We start from the raw sequence: 16396 nt of genomic DNA, 5'->3' as shown, positions 1-16396 counted from the left end.
CCCCCTCTCCCACACACAGTAAGACCGAGGTACTGTGCTCAGTCCATCTGTGTCTCCCACATACACAGTAAAATATGTCTCCAAATGAGCCAATTCAACCAAGGGAGGATATATATAGTGTGTGAAAAAAAAAGTTACATCATTTGTGTCACGTGTAGTTCACGATGTTCATTCAAGATTTAACGGGAAAGCTCGGGAAACGGACAAGTCACTCGCACAAATGGCAGAAATGCCGAGTACCGTGGGAACTCTTTATCTACTGCCGTTATATCGTGCGAGACTCGTGCTGGACCACGACCTCTTCACTCTGGTGACATCTTGCGTCAACTCGCCCCGTGAAAAGGCCGCTTAAGGCAGCAACTTTACCGCTGCACCACCGTGCCGCCTTTTTCAAATGTGCCCTTTTCAAGTCACGCTCACAAATGTTTTTAATGATCAGACAGTTCAAATTTATGTAAATAATCTAAAAATATGAAAAAAATATTAAACAAAATAGGAAGTACCAAATTTCCTTTCATCCTTTAATTTTGGAAATGAATATAAAATAAAACAGAAGAAACTGCTGACCTTTTTAATCACCACCCATGATCATGTTTAAATGATCTCCCCCTCTGTATGCACACACACACATTTTGCTGCACCTCGGTACACGTGACAATAAACTAAAACTGAACTGGACTGAGGAGATACAAGAAACTGGTGATGCTGGAATCTTGAGCTAAACACAACATGCTGGTGGCATTCAATGGGTCCAGCTGCATCACTGGAGGGAATGGACAGGCAACGAGTCAGATCAGGGTCTGAAAGAAGTGTCCCAAACTAAGATGGAACGCAGAATGAAGAAGGGTCTCAACCTGAAACGTCACCTATTCCTTTTCTCCAGAGATGCTGCCTGATCCGCTGAGTTACTCCAACTTTTTGCGACTATCTTCCCAAACCAAGCTCTGCCTCTCCGTTCTCTCCACAGATGCTGCCTGACTAACTGAGTTCCTCCAACATTATTCAATTCAGTTCAGTTTAGTTTATTGTCACATGTATCGAGGTGCAATGAAAAGCTTTTGTTGCATGCTATGCAGTCAGCAGATAAAGAATACGTGACTACAATCAAGCCATTTACAGTGTGTAGATACATGATAAGGGAATAACGTTTAGTGCAAGGTGGAGTCAGCAGAGTCCGATCAAGATCTGAGGGTCACCAAAGAGGTAGATAGTAATTTAGCACTGCTCCCTGGTTGTGGTAGGATGATAACAGGTGGGAAGAAACTGTCCCTGAATCTGGAGGTGTGCATTTTCACACTTCTATACCTTTTGCCTGAAGGGAGAGGGGAGAAGAGGGAGTGGCCAGGATACGACTCATCTTTGATTATGCTGCTGGGCATAAAGCTGAGGTGCCAGATGTGAAGTGGTTCCAGCCCCTCAGCTCAGGATGTTTACGTTCCACCATTGGACTTTAGTATAGAGCCCCGCGGCTGTACATGAGGTGAGACCTACAAGCACCTGGCCCTCTGGCTTGGTTCTTACGTCTGCATTGTTGCAAATAGTAGAGGATGAATTCAGAGCCAAAACTGATGCACAAGTAATTATCCATTGAACCAGTGATCATAGATAAGCATGTTTCTGAGCACTGGTGAAAAAGGTTGAGACTATGAATATAAAGTTGATTTAAAGCCAGGGAAAAAAATGTGTTTCAGTTTATTTTATATATTTAAACGCAACGCAGTTATGGACCTGGAAGGCCATTCAAGACCCATTTCTATTCATCCATTTAAGGCCATAATGAATAGGAATAGAATTAGGCCATTTGGCCCATCAAGTCTATTCCACCATTCAGTCATGGCTGATCTATCTCTCCCTCCTAACCCCATTCTCCTGCCTTTTCCCCATAACCTCTGACACCTGTGTTGTGTGGAGAATGTCATCTTCATTAAAATAGTCAGAACAATGCTGTGCAGATTAGATTTATCTCTATGGTCCATTCTACCTTCATGGGATCTTTGTAATAGCCATTCAATCAACCTGACTCTATTAGTCTTTTTACATAGCTCTGTTTTTGCATTTTCCACAAATATTAATATAACATATAATATTTACATTTTTGTATTTTTCCAATTACCCCACTTCCATCTCCCTTTCAGGTGGAGCAACTGAGATTACATGAATTTCCTTCCAAAATAAAGGTTGCCCACATTACTTTTACCAATTGAATATGTTCAGTAATGTATATTTTTTGTGTAGTTTATCCTTCAGTCTCTTTTAAATGCCGATCACTCTGTGCAAGTACTTAATGGTAAACTTGTCTCTCCATCCGTCATTGCACCTCTGATATCTCATTGCCGCTTATTCATCTCCTTTCAAGACCCTTATTACCAACAAATCAATCACTACCTTCCACGCATATAAACCTCATATTCCCTGTTTTACTTCACAAGCTGCAGCGTAGCTCAGGCACAACGAGCCCAGTTTCACAAATTAATTTAGTGGAGTGAAACTCAAAAGCCGAGAAACCTGGAACAGAAATATAACATTGTTGTACGATAAACAGCCACAAGAAGTCTCTTCTAATCCTGTTCTGCTTCCAGCATCCAGAAAGTGATGATTGAATCATACCGTATTTACATTTGGTGCGTTCACAGAGGCCTATTAGTATTAAGATTTAAAATGGTGACAGTGGTCCTCGTGCATTGTTTGAATGTGCAGAAAAAATCTGAGGGAAAGCCATTTGCACAACTCTCCTGCTTAAATAAAATGTACCTGCAGCAGCGAAGCACCACAGTGCAGAAACTGGAGCCCTGCCTCAGCCGAATCAATCCCTCCAGCAGCTAGGACCGGAAATTCTGGTATTGCCTGAGCAATGCTGGATACTGCCTTTAAAGCAGTTGGCCTCACTGAAATCCCTGAAAAGAAAGACCACGGATTAATAACAATAAACCTCTTGTTAGAGCGACAGACTTCACAAGACGTTTGTTCTCTTACATTTAAAATGACAAACTTAATGACATTCAGAGTGAATGTTTGACTGGATTAACACCTTCCTCAAAAAAAATATTTTGATTCACAAACGTGGCAAATCCGTTATGCATTTGCATTCAATTTTTTGAAGGGTCTTGAAATTCTTAAAAAGAATGAAAATAAATTCATAGTTACAATCATAATGCTCAAAGAAATACTCCCACTTCTCTTAACAAATAAGCGTGTCAAAATTGCAATGGCTATTTGAGCACAATAGTATAATACAGACCTTGGAATACGGTCTTACAGATAATTACCTGACTGGGTTTCATATTTTGCAGTATCTTGGAAAATGTAATGTTGGTTTACATTAAACTTCAAGATCAAACATGCAAAATCCCATCAAAATGCGTCAATATAATTAATGTAATTCTCAGAATGAATTAATATAATGTGATTAGTTCAGTTCAGTTTGGTTTATTATCACTTGTACCGAGGTACAGTGAAAAGCTTTTGTTGCATGCTAACCAGTCAGGAGAAAGGCAATACATCATTACAATCGAGCTATTTGCAGTGGATGATACATGATAAGGGAATAACGTTTAGTGCAAGGTAAAAAATGCTGTTGTAGGAATAGAGATTTAAGAGTGTGGAGTGATTGCAATATGTGATTATAGATCTGCTTCTGTGGTTAGTGCGCAAATAGTTGCTTGGGTTGGGCGCCATCTTGGAAGCATTAAGCAAAAGTAGAATAATTTTTTGATATTTAGGCGAGCCATTTTTCAATGATATAGTTTTAGTTCTATATAGTTATATGGAGGCTCTTCTGCAGTTGTATACGGCTCTGGTAAGACCACATCTGGAGTATTGTGTACAGTTTTGGTCTCCTAATTTGCGGAAGGACATCCTTTTGATTGAGGCAGTGCAGCGTAGGTTCACGAGATTGATCCCTGGGATGGCGGGACTGTCTTATGAGGAAAGATTGAAAATACTAGGCTTGTATTTACTGGAGTTTAGAAGGATGAGGGGATATCTTATAGAAATATATAAAATTATAAAATTATAAAAGGACTGGACAAGCTCGATGCAGGAAAAATATTCCCAATGTTGGGCGAGTCCAGAACCAGGGGCCACAGTCTTAGAATAAAGGGGAGGCCATTTAAGACTGTGGTGAGAAAAAACTTTTTCACCCAGAGAGTTGTGAATTTGTGGAATTCCCTGCCACAGAGGGCAGTGGAGGCCAAATCACTGGATGGATTTAAGAGAGAGTTAGATAGAGCTCTAGGGGCTAGTGGAATCAAGGAATATGGGGAGAAGGCACACACGGGTTTTTGATTGGGGACGATCAGCCATGATCACAATGAATGGTGGTGCTGGCTCGAAGGGTCGAATGGCCTCCTCCTGTACCTATTTTCTATGTTTCTATGTTAGTTTTCAGTTTTAGAGATACTGCGCGGAAACAGGCCCTTCGGCCCACTGAGTCGGTGCTGACCAGCAATCCCTGCACATTAACACTATCGTACACGCACTAGGGGCAATTTTCACTTATAATAAGCCAATTAAAACGTGTACGTCTTTGGAGTGGGGGAGGAAACCGAAGATCTCGGGAAAACGCATGCAGTCACGGGGAGAATATACAATCTTGTACAGACAGCACCCATAGTCGGGATTTAACTCGGGTTGCTGGTTGCTGTAAGGCAGCAACTCTACTTCTGCGCCACCGTGCCGCACAGTAATAATATAGTCATATTATTTGAAGTATAATCGTACGAAGCAGGTTGAGGGGAGATTAGCAACTTTAAAATTCAATGATGCAATAATATTTTATTGTCACGTGTACCTAGGTACAGTGAAATTCTTTGTTTTTGCATACAATCCGATAAAATTATACAGCAGACTTCATCTAGGCAGTACACAAAAAGTCGTCACGTTTCTGGCGCAGACAAAGTTTCAAAAGTTCTTAGTACGGTTTCAAAGGTTCTTCTCGCAGCGACGAGCTCAGCCTGCGGCCACAGGCAGTCCCCCGGGCCCCTCTTCGTTCTCAGCGGCCCTCCTTCCAGTCCCTCCTCGTTCTTGGTCGTGCAGTGAATACATATTTAACAAACCTGCTCCTCGAAACAATTGACAGCCCACAACATAGAACCAAATAAAGACAACCCGTACTTTCAGCGCTCTGTAGTATTAAGAACCTAAGTTATCACAAATGGTTTTGAAGCACCAGGCTTTGACTTGCTTCACCCAAACTACTGCCTTTCTTTAATATACTGTGGGTCCACATTGTCCAATAACTTTACTATTTTTGTTTAAGAGCTGATTTGCTCCCCCCCCCCCCCACGGTAACCTTACCAGGGGTGCAGGTGACATACCGATTCCACCTCACCTTTGGAAAATTGATAGCAGCCGGCTGGAAACAGCTCTGGGGAAATTAGTCTTACTATCTCACATAATCTTTTTAATCAGCTCATTTATCTGAGGTGTCTCAGACTGTAACTCACAAATTCCATTTTTTAAAGCATATCAAGAGCTGGAGTTCATAATTTACCTTTCTTGGAGCCTGCTTGAATCTTAGATATTCAATACTGACGAATTGTGTATGGAAAATGGACATGCCTGTAAATTAATTCCAGGCATGAATGAATCGTTCAGTGGAAGAACAAAGTACACCTTCCTCCAAAATACATTGAATGGAGAATGTAATATGCTGACTGTGTAGGAAGGAACTGCAGATGCCGGTTTACACCGAAGATAGACACAAAATGCTGGAGTAACTCAGCGGGTTAGGCAACATCTCTGGAAGAAAGGGATACTGTATGTGACGTTTCAGATTGAGACTTATGACTCCGGTAAATAAACGTTTAAAGCTATCGACATTTCTACATATGAGGCAGCCACTTCTCAGACAGGTACAACATGACCAATATCAGTTTATTACCTGTTAATGGCTTAACAATGAAAGGTCCGTCAACAATGGTCGTGACGAAAAGTGGTTCAGAGTTTGAGGGTAATAGAGCTGAACAAATCCAGTGCACAGCAATAAGGCAGCAATGGGATCCTAAAAAGAATTCTGAACAAATACTTAAGACTAAATTCATTTTTCATGCATCATCCATAATGAGTCACCTCACGATGCATCTTATGTCTTGAAACTAAAATTTGTGCCATTTTACATGTGAGCCAAATTCATCGCTGTTGTTAAAAGCCTATCCCACTGTACGAGATAATTCAAGAGTTCTCCTGAGTTTTCCCCTGATTCGAACTCGGAGAATGTCTGTAGCAGGTCCGTAGGAGTTCGTGGATGTCTTGTAGCGGCTCGTAATGCTCACGGTAGGTACTCGGGAAATCCGGTAAACTCTTGACGTTTTTTCAACACTGTGAAAAATGTCCACGAGTAAAAAAATACTCGTGATGAAAAAAGATGTTACTTTTTAATCGTACGAGCCGCTACGAGACATCCACGAACTCCTACGGACATTCTCCGAGTTTGAATCAGGGGAAAACTCGGGAGAACTCTTGAATTACCTCGTACAGTGGGACAGGCCCTTTAGGGACACAACTTTTTTTGTGTTAGAGCAATTTGGGTTCGAATGGACGTCTGGCCAAAAGGAACGGAGAACACAAATCACATCTGCTATCTTGCACAAATTTACACGGTTAACTTAATTTTAATAAGGTGATTGAGCTTCCAGCACTGAAAATACAAACCCTTTAATAGTGGGCAAATCATGTTCTGTGGTAAAATTCGATTGTGCTCTTTGAATTTTAGAGATAGCAATCTTAGTGGGAAAAATTGAGAGCCAGGCTATTGTAACCCGGGTGGAATTCATTTGCAAATAGAATAAACTTACTGTAGGAACCAGCAATAAACCCCTGTAATAGGATCTGCTCCTTCTTTAGAAATCTCAGTCTGTTGAGTGTAATATTCTAGACTGGCGTTTCTCTATCACATTGAGGTAGTGCTACACAATTATGAGGATGTGTTGTTAAACCAAGATCCCCTCCTTCCCTGAGGTGCATATTAAAAATTGCATTGCATTGTAGGCAGAAGCACAAGAGTGTTCACCATATATCCAAAATAATATTTATCCCAAATGATCAAATCAAATATCAATCATGTTTCTCATTGCTTTTTGTGGAATATTAGTATGTGGAAAATTAGTTGATATATTATTTTCTATTGGAATTCAATTGCTTTTAAGTAAAATATTAATTTTGCTCACATCAGTATATATACCCAATTCTACGAGTCCCTCTGTTCTGCTGCATCTACATCATCACACCCACTATAAACTGTGTGCCCATACTTAGATATTATTGCATGTCATCTTAACAAATGGATAATTTGTAGGTCAAACAATCTATAAAAAACAAGTGATTGCTTACAGGAGGATGAATCATAAATGTGAAATTTGTTTCAATGGATGAGGTTCCTGGTGTCCTGAAATGTTGGGTAACAGAGAGTGTTGGAGTTGGGAAGAGTTGTAGCCACTTCATGGCTCATCATACGTTCATAGGTCATAGGAGCAGAATTAGGCCATTCGGCCCATTACGTCTACTCCGCCATTCAATCATGGCTGATCTACCTTTCCCTCTCAACCCCATTCCCCTGCTCTTCACCCGGTAAACGTTGACACCCGTACTAATCAAGAACTTGTCAATCTCCGCTTTAAAAATACCCAATGATTTTTTGTTGCCCTGGTGTTCTAGTACAGTGGAGGAGGTCTCACAAGTGGCATAACTGTTTAGGCATTTTTTTAATTCTTCCATGCCATGACCAACTCAGAATAGAGTTAGTCCAGAAAACCTGGCAATGGTACTTGTATTGTGCTCTTCCACAGGTCATAGGGCTGAACCACTGAGAGTATTCAAGACAGAACAGTAAGGAATTACAGTAATGCCCCTCACCCCACCCCTACATGTGAACAACTTTAGTATACTTCCTACTTCTTCACTGCAATGGAGGTTTGTGGCAACAGAAGACAGTTAGTGGGTTAACCATTCTCAGAGTTATCCTGGTCATATATTCATAAGTGATAGGAGCGGAATTAGCCCATTTGGCCCATCGAGTCAACTCCGCCATTCAATCATGGCTGATCTATCTCTCCCTCCTAACCCCATTCTTCTGCCTTCTCCCCATAACCCCTAATACCCATACTAATAAATAATCTATCTATTTCTGCCTTAGAAATACTGAATGACTTGACCTCCACAGCCGTGTGTGACAGTGAATTCCACAGATTCATCACCCTCTGGCTAAAGAAATTCCTCCTTGTCTCCATTCTAAAGGTTTGTCCATTCATTCAGAGGCTGTGCCCTCTGGTCCTTTGGGTCTTCCACGGCAGGAAACATCCTCTCCTCTGTGGCAATGAATTCCACAGATTCACCATCCTGTAGCTAAAGAAATTCTTCTTCGTCAACATAGGCTGCCGTAACCTCATGCTCTGATCTCTTGTCGACTCTCAGCAAACTGGTTAGTGAATGTTTTCGGCATGCTGCTCCTTGCAGTGTAAAGGCAAGCAGAGATAGATTCTCATGCATCTGGCCATGCCGATAATCCCCAGTACACACCATCACATGCTCCCTGGGTGTCACAGTTCACGAGTTCAGATACATCGATCCCAATGATTTCAGAAAATACATTTGAACACGGCATTAAAGAGAAAAGCACTTGGGTGGAACATATTGTGATGGAGCAGAAAATGTGGAAACACAGGAGATGGAATGCAATGCTTGAAGAGCTAGCTTACGCCATCAGTCTGTTTGTGAGTCTCGCCTCTGCTCAGAAAAAATTACAGCTCACCTCCACCCTCAGCAACCATGCATAAGGTCATATGTCAGTCATAAGTGATGGGAGTAGATTTAAGCCATTCGGCCCATCAAGTCTACTCCACCATTCAATCATGGCTGATCTATCTCTCCTTCAGGAGAGATAGATCTGCCATGATTGAATGGTGGAGTAGGCTTGATGGGCCGAATGGCCTAATTCTACACCTATCATTTATGACTTACTTATGACATGAATTCTAAGGCTGACAGTCCATACTGTTTATGGATTTATAGGCCTTCACTTATTGCTGTCCACAAGCCCAACCTAAGTACTGGATTTGCTATATTATCATTCAGCCCCTCTACAGCATATAAAGAACTGCAGCTTCTGGTTTATACCAAAGATAGACACAAAGTGTTGGAGTAACTCCACGGGTCAGGCAGCATCTCTGGCGAAAAAGGATGGGTAACGTTTTGGGTCGAGACCCTTCTACAAACTCCAGACATTTTCGAGGAAGCTGGCCTTACTTTACATTAGTTGCCAGTTCTCCTGTGTTTTGGGAAACTCAACTACCTCCTGAAGAAGGGTCCCGACCTGAAACGTCACCCATTCCCTCTCTCCAGAGATGCTGCCTGTCCCGCTGTGTTACTCCAGCTTTTTGGGTCTCTGTTTAGGTTTAAACCAGCATCTGCAGTTCCGTCCTACCCACAATGAAACCTGGCTTAGCAGACCTTATTAAATTCACACTCATTATCAATAAATTAAAGATTTTAAACCATCTCCTAACAATGTTTTGGGTGCCTAGACCTTCTCGTATCTTCGTAAAAACCTGAACACTGCTAGGCTGTTCCCATATTCCCTTTATAATGCGATACGATATGAAAGAACTTTATTTACCCCAGGAGGGAAATTGGTCTGCCAACAGTCAAATAACACAACAAGATACATGAAACATGAAATTAAAGTGACGAGCGGAAACTCCAGGATTGGGGATGTGCAAAGATTGGGAAGTGTGGGGGGGAGGGGAGTCAGTCTACCCTACGACTGGTGGGAGGAGTTGTACAGGTTGCAGTCCACCAGGGAAAAGGATCCCCTGTGGCGTTCTGTGCTGCATCTTGGCGGAACCAGTCTGTCGCTCAAGGTGGACCAGCATGTCATGGGGCAAAACTCTTCCTCATGTGAGTTCTTATTTACAAGATCGGCAATATAAAAATTACACCACATTTCTTCTGCCACCCATGCAACATCATTATTCAGCTCCCTGCATTAATTTCTCATGCAAAAATCTGTTGGGGATGATAATGTTTGCAGAATATTGATCCGCAAGACTGAGAGCATCATCAGCATTTACCAAGCCGAACAAACTAAGACACTGTGAGGCTGCATTTGAACCGCGGCAGAAATACAAATGGGTAGTTGTGGATCAGTACCTCATTATACATTCACCCCCTTTTCCTTTGTATTAAGGGCCGCATGGTGGCACAGTGGTAGGGTTGCTACCTTATAGCGCCAGAGACCCGGGTTAGATCCTGACTACGGATTTTGCCTGTACGGAGATTTGTACGTTCTCCCCGTGGGTTTTCCCCGGGTGCTCCGGTTTCCTCCCACACTTCAAGGACATGCAGGTTTGTAGGTTAATTTGGCTACGGTAAAAATTGTAAATTGTCCCCAGTCTGTATGATAGCGCGAGTGTGTGGTGATCACTGGTCAGCGCGGACTCGGTGTGCCGAAGGACTTGTTTCCACGCTGTATCTCCAATCGAAAAAACGAATTGAAAGCAAGATTGAGCTGATTTACCACAACATATTTTGTGCCAGTTTTACTCAGTTTCACTGCCTGTGTTTACCGCTGTTTAACCCTTCTGTCAAAAGGATTACAATTAAATACGTTTGCAGGCAGGGTGCCACTCCTACACCAGCATCATCTGAAAGCCTGCTGTGGAGACATCTGTTTCTGACTATCCATAAAATGGTGTATAAATTAATAGTTCAGTAGATTTATTATGGGAAAGGGCAGTTAAAATATTTGGAAGTGTAGAAATGAATTAAGGTAATGGAACAGTGACCAGAATAGCTTGAAAAGAGACACAGGATGTATTAAAGTCACACACAAGAATAGTTTGGCCCTGGAAGTTGTGTTTAATTTTACAGGGTAAATGGTTTCTTCTGTGTTACTAATTGCTTCGTCGGGGGCAGCAGGGTGGAACAGCTGGTACAGCTGCTGCCTTACAGCACCAGAGACTTCGGTTCGATCTTGACCTCAGATGCTATCTGTGTGGAGTTTGCATGTTCACCGCCGGACTGTGTGGTTTCCTCCCATGCCTCAAAGGACGTGCGGGTTTGTAGGTTAGTTGGCCTCTGTAAAATTCCCCCTACTGTGCAGGGAGCAGATGAGAAAATGGGATAGAACTAAACTAATCTAAACGAAAGAAAGCATAAGTAACAAGCGCAGGAGTGGGTTCAACAGTCTCTTGAGCCAGTTTCAACATTCAATAGATCATGACTGATCCTATCTTGGCCTCCGTACCTCTTTCAGCACTGTTCATACCCCTTGACCTTCTTGCATTTGAAATTACTGTCATTTGACTCCTCCTCCACTGCAAAGCTCCAGAACCATGACCCCTAAGGGAAGAAACTCCTCCTTACCTCCATCTGAAATGGGCTCCTTCTCCATCGGAATCTATAACTTAGCTCTACATACTCCCACAGGTGGAATCATCCAACATGTCCATCCTCGATGAATCTTACATTACATTAGTGTATGGTGTATGGGCGGCATAGTGGTGCAGCGGTAGAGTTGCTGCCTCACAGCGCCAAGGACCCGGGGTTCGATCCTGACTACGGGTGCTGTCTGTATGGAGTTAGTGCGTTCTCCCCTTGACCTGCGTTGGTTTTCTCCGAGATATTCCATTTCCTCCCACATTCCAAAGGCATACAGGTTTGTAGGTTAATTGGCTTGGTATAAATGAAAAATCGTCCCTAGTGTGTGTAGGGTAGTGTTAATGTGCGGGGATCGCTGGTCGTTGTGGATTCTGTGGGCCAAAGGGCCTGTTCTAAACGCTGTATCTCTAAAACTAAAACTAAAATTAAATTCAGCTTCACCCTCCATTATTCTATGCTCAACCTCTTTTCATATATCAACCTTTCATTCGCAGGAAGCAAGAATTACAATGGGATCTTAATCGGCTTGGCAATTGGATCAGGGAATGCCATATAGAGTTTAATCCAGATAAGTGTCAGGTGTTGCACTTCAGGAAGTCAAACCAGGGCAGGACTTTCACAGTAAATGGAAGAGCCCCAGGGAGTGTTGTAGAGCAGAGGGGTCTAGGTGTACATACACAGTACGTACATAGGTTGATGGGGCGGTGAAGAAAGCTTTTGGCACTTGGCCTTCATCAGTCATAGAATATAGAAACTAGGATGTTCTGTGACAATGGTGCAAAGACGTTGGCGGGGTGTTTAGTTTTGGTCTCCCTGCCGTAGCAAAGGTACCATTAAGTTCTGAAGGATGGAAAGAAGATTTACACGGATGTTGCTAGGACTCGAGGGCCTAAATTTTAGGAAGAGATTGGGCAACTGGGGTTTTATATCTTAGTAGACCAGGTGCGGACCCGTTGGGTCCATCCCCCAAAGTAATATTCCACCACTGACCCATAGCCCTCAACTGCACAGGCGCGGCTGAGGGGTTCCCGTTGTGATGCCAGAGATCCCCATTGTGACGCGAGTCACGGCAACCCTCTATCAACTGCGCCTCGCCATCCCTCTTCTTACCGCTAACCTCCTCCATTCCCCCTCATCCCCAGCACTCCCTCCCTCTCCTCTTCACCCTCCCTCTTCTTTTCCCTCTCCTCCTCCCCTCCCCCACCCCTCACATCTCCCTCCCGCTCCCCTATCCTCAGTCATTCCCTCCCTACCCCCCTCCTCTCCCTCTATCTCCCTGCTCCCCCACCTCACCTCCCCCCATCCCACTCCCCCATTCTCCCTCCTCATCTCCCCACTGTTCTCCTTCTCCCTCTATTCCCCCTCTCCCTCCTCACCCCCCCCACTCCCATCTCCTCTCCCCCTATCCCCCCTCCTCCCCCACTCTCCCTCCTCACCCCCCACTGCCCTCTCCTCCCCCTCTATCCCCCTTCCTCCCCCACTCTCCCTCCTCACCTCTCCCACTATCCCCTCCCTCACCCCTCCCTACCCCCTCCTCTCTATCCCCTTGCTCCTCACATCCCCCCTATCCCACCCCCCCACAATGAAAATAGTGATTTGAAAAAAAACGAAACTTTCCCCCCTATCCCACCCCCCACACAATGAAAATCACGATTTTTCTTTTAAATAACCTAAACACAATGTTAGCTGTTAAAGAAAACAGAAGATTTTGATTGAAATTGATTTTTCTGAATATCGCGATTTTTTAATGTAAACGAGCTTCAGGATCCCATTGTGACACCCTTGTGACATCGACCACACGGCTGAGGGGCAAGGCAAGTGGAAAGTGTATTTTGTAAAGTTTAAAATGTCAATAACTTGTAAAGTATAACATCAATCCGAACGAAACTCGTTTCTTTTACATCACAGGACAATGGTGAGTAAGGTGGGGCAAAATTTGTAGCGCTATCGTGTACCGTTTTGGAATATCATGCACATGCATGCACGCAAACAAACAAGATGAGAGTTTTAGTAATATATAGATTTCTTAGAGCACAGGAGACTAAGGGGTGACCTAGTAGAGGTTTATAAAGCATTAGGGGAACAGATAAGTGAATGTGCAGAGTCTTTTTCCGAGCATAAGGAAATCAAGAATTAGATTGCATAGGTTTAAGATCAGAATGGAAAGATTTAATAGGAACCTGAGGGGCAACTCTTTCACACAGAAGATGGAGGGCATGTGGAAGGAACTGCTAGAGGAAGCAGTTTAGGCGGACATTTGAAAAACGAACATTTGAAAGACTAAAGATTTGAAAGGCTAACATTTGAAAGACTTTTGGGCAGATACTGTATATAGACAGGAGAGGTTTAGAGCGATATGTGCCAGGCACAGGCAAATGGGGCTAGCTAAGACTAGTATCTTGGTCGGCATGGACGTGTTGGGCCGAAGGGTTGTATGACTCTAGGTCTCTAATTGAACCTTCTCTGCAATGTCTCCAATGCTCCCTCTTCACCACCCTATCTCAGCACTGGACTAGTATGGACTTTCATGTTGAATTTTACATTTTGGCTTGAACTGTTATGATCTGGTTTACCCAGTGTAACAGACAATTTATTTGTTGAGTTGTGTTTAATATGCCTGTAAAGCTGCAGCTAGTAAGAATGTCATTGTTCCTGTCCAGGAGCATATGACAATTAAATGATCTTGACTTGACTCTCGAAATATGGAGATTTGAAGACTATACAATACTCCAGGCGCAATCTCACTGGTGCTCTATAAAATTGCATCCTTGTTTTTATGCTCCATGTCCCTTGTAATAAAAGCGAACATCTATTAATCTTCCTAATTACGAGCAGTACCTGAAAAAACTCTAGAAGCCTTAGATTCCTCAATGCTGCAACATTTTGTAATATTATTCTAAAGTCATAGATTGATACAGCGTGGAAACAGACACTTCAACCCAACGTGCCCACACCGGCCAACATGTCCTAGCCGCACTAGTCTCACTTGCCTGCGTTTGGCCCATATCCTTCCAAACCTGCCCTATCCATGACCCATTTAAATTCCATTTGTAAAATATGTTTTTCTTTCCTGTTCCCAAAGTGGACTACTTTCCATTAGTCTGCATTATACTGTATTGTGATTTAGGAGTGGTTAGGATAGTGATACTATATATTGTACGGTTATTAACCCTTAGTGATATGTGCAATGTAGTTAAAAACTACTGGTGTGTGATGTTAACAAGCTTCTAGCTGGAGGTGATGGCAAGTATCTTGACAGGCTCAGGGGAGGACACTGAGACAGAGTGAGAGCGTGAGAGAGGGAGGGGGAGTGGGAAGGAGGGGGAGAAAGAGGGAGAGAGGGACGGAGAGAATGAGTAAGAGGGATGGAGGGAGAGAGGGGGCAAGAGGGAGAACGGAGGTGAGATAGAGTGAGGGAGAGAGGGGCTGAGACAGAAGGAGGGAGGGGTGATGGAGAAAGGGGGCAAGTGAGAGGTAAGGAGAGAGCAAGGTAGAGAGAGAAGTTTGGTTAAAGAAAGGTAGAGAGAGCATTAGAGAGAGATAGAAAGATGGAGAGAGAGGTAGAGACAGAGGTGGTGAGAGAGGTAGAGAGAGAGAGGGGTAGAAATGTAGAAAGACGAAGAGAGTGAGGTAGAAGGAGGTAGAGATGTGTATAGTAGAAAGGAGTAGAGAGGGAAAGAAGGGTGAGAGAGAGTGAGAGAGAGAGAGAAAGAGCAGGGGAGAGAGAGAGAAATAATTCTGAGACCAGGGAAGCAAAGAAACACAGTGAATAAAGGACATGATTGAAACCAAGACGAGCACCTGATATAACCTTGAACAATGGTATGAACTGTATAAAGGGGTCTGGGACCGACCATTTTGTGAGGACGCTACTCGATGAGAGAAGAAAAATATAAACACAGTAACATTAAAATTATGAACTCTAGCCAGATAAGGAAGAAAGGTATATTTATTTTACTCACTCCTTGCTTGAAAGACAACTTGAAATGATTGCCTTCAAAGTCATGAGGGCCTTGGGCTAGAATAAGAACATAGGCTTTCTTTGGAAGATTACAGGAAAATCCATGTAAAAGCAGGGTGATCTGAGACATTTGTAGCAACAATGCAGGAACAGCCATTGGCAGCGAGATGAACCCGAGTTCAGAGAAGACTACCCTCACCAGCAAAGTGAATATGGCCATTTTATTCCTAAGAGTAGTATTTCAGTCCGAGTCTTTTATTATAATTTAGCATAAGAAGTGATAAGCTGGAACAGTAAATCAAATGTGTAGGAAGGAACTGCAGATGCTGGTTTACCCCGAAGATAGACACAAAATACTGGAGTAATAACTCAATGATGTAAGAAACATATAAACATAGAAAATAGATGCAGGAGTAAGCCATTCGACCCTTTGAGTCAGCACCGCCATTCAATATGATCATGGCTGATCATCCAGAATCAGTATCCCGTGCTTGCTTTCTCCCCATATCCCTTGATTCTGTTAGAAGTCAATGGCTTGCAAGCATGTTTAAGAAACATAAGTGCTAAAAGAGATTAAGTTGTGCAAAACCTTGGTTTAGAGTCCTTATTTTGACGTGTTATTTGATACCCTTAATGGGCTCAACATGTTAAATTAAACCGGGTGCGCTATTAGTGACAAAAGGGTCCTTTTCTCTTTTGACACACCTCACTTTCTCCAAGTTAAAGGAGTAGCCATGCGGTCTCACATGGGCCCCAGCTATGCCTGCCTGTTTGTTGGCTATGTCAAACAGTCCTTGTTTCAGGCAAACATTGGCACCATCCCCCAACTTTTTCTCCTCCACATTGGTGGCAGCAATGGGGCTGCCTCCTGCACCCATGCAGAAATCATTAACTTCATCGCTAACTTCCACCCTGCTCTCAAATTCACTTGGACTATCTCTGACATCTCTCCCTTCCTTCTTGATCTCTGTCTCCATCACAAGGTATAGACTAACGTCTATTACAAACCTACTGACTCCTGTAGTTGGCTGGACTACACCTCCTCCAAACCCTGCCTGTCGC

At 43.1% G+C, this 16396-nt stretch overlaps 1 protein-coding gene across 1 annotated transcript in view; it reads right to left on the bottom strand.

Moving 5' to 3' along the window:
* Positions 1-16396, bottom strand: part of dpyd (dihydropyrimidine dehydrogenase) — a 675582-nt gene that overhangs the window by 108935 nt on the left and 550251 nt on the right. Inside the window, exon 19 of the mRNA XM_033028889.1 lies at positions 2752-2894. Coding sequence (XP_032884780.1) covers positions 2752-2894 — 143 coding nt within the window. The remainder of the gene's footprint in view (positions 1-2751; positions 2895-16396) is intronic.

Source organism: Amblyraja radiata, chromosome 10 (assembly GCF_010909765.2).
Source record: "Amblyraja radiata isolate CabotCenter1 chromosome 10, sAmbRad1.1.pri, whole genome shotgun sequence".
Taxonomy (NCBI): domain Eukaryota; kingdom Metazoa; phylum Chordata; class Chondrichthyes; order Rajiformes; family Rajidae; genus Amblyraja; species Amblyraja radiata.
This window is presented reverse-complemented; position numbering and strand designations above follow the sequence as displayed.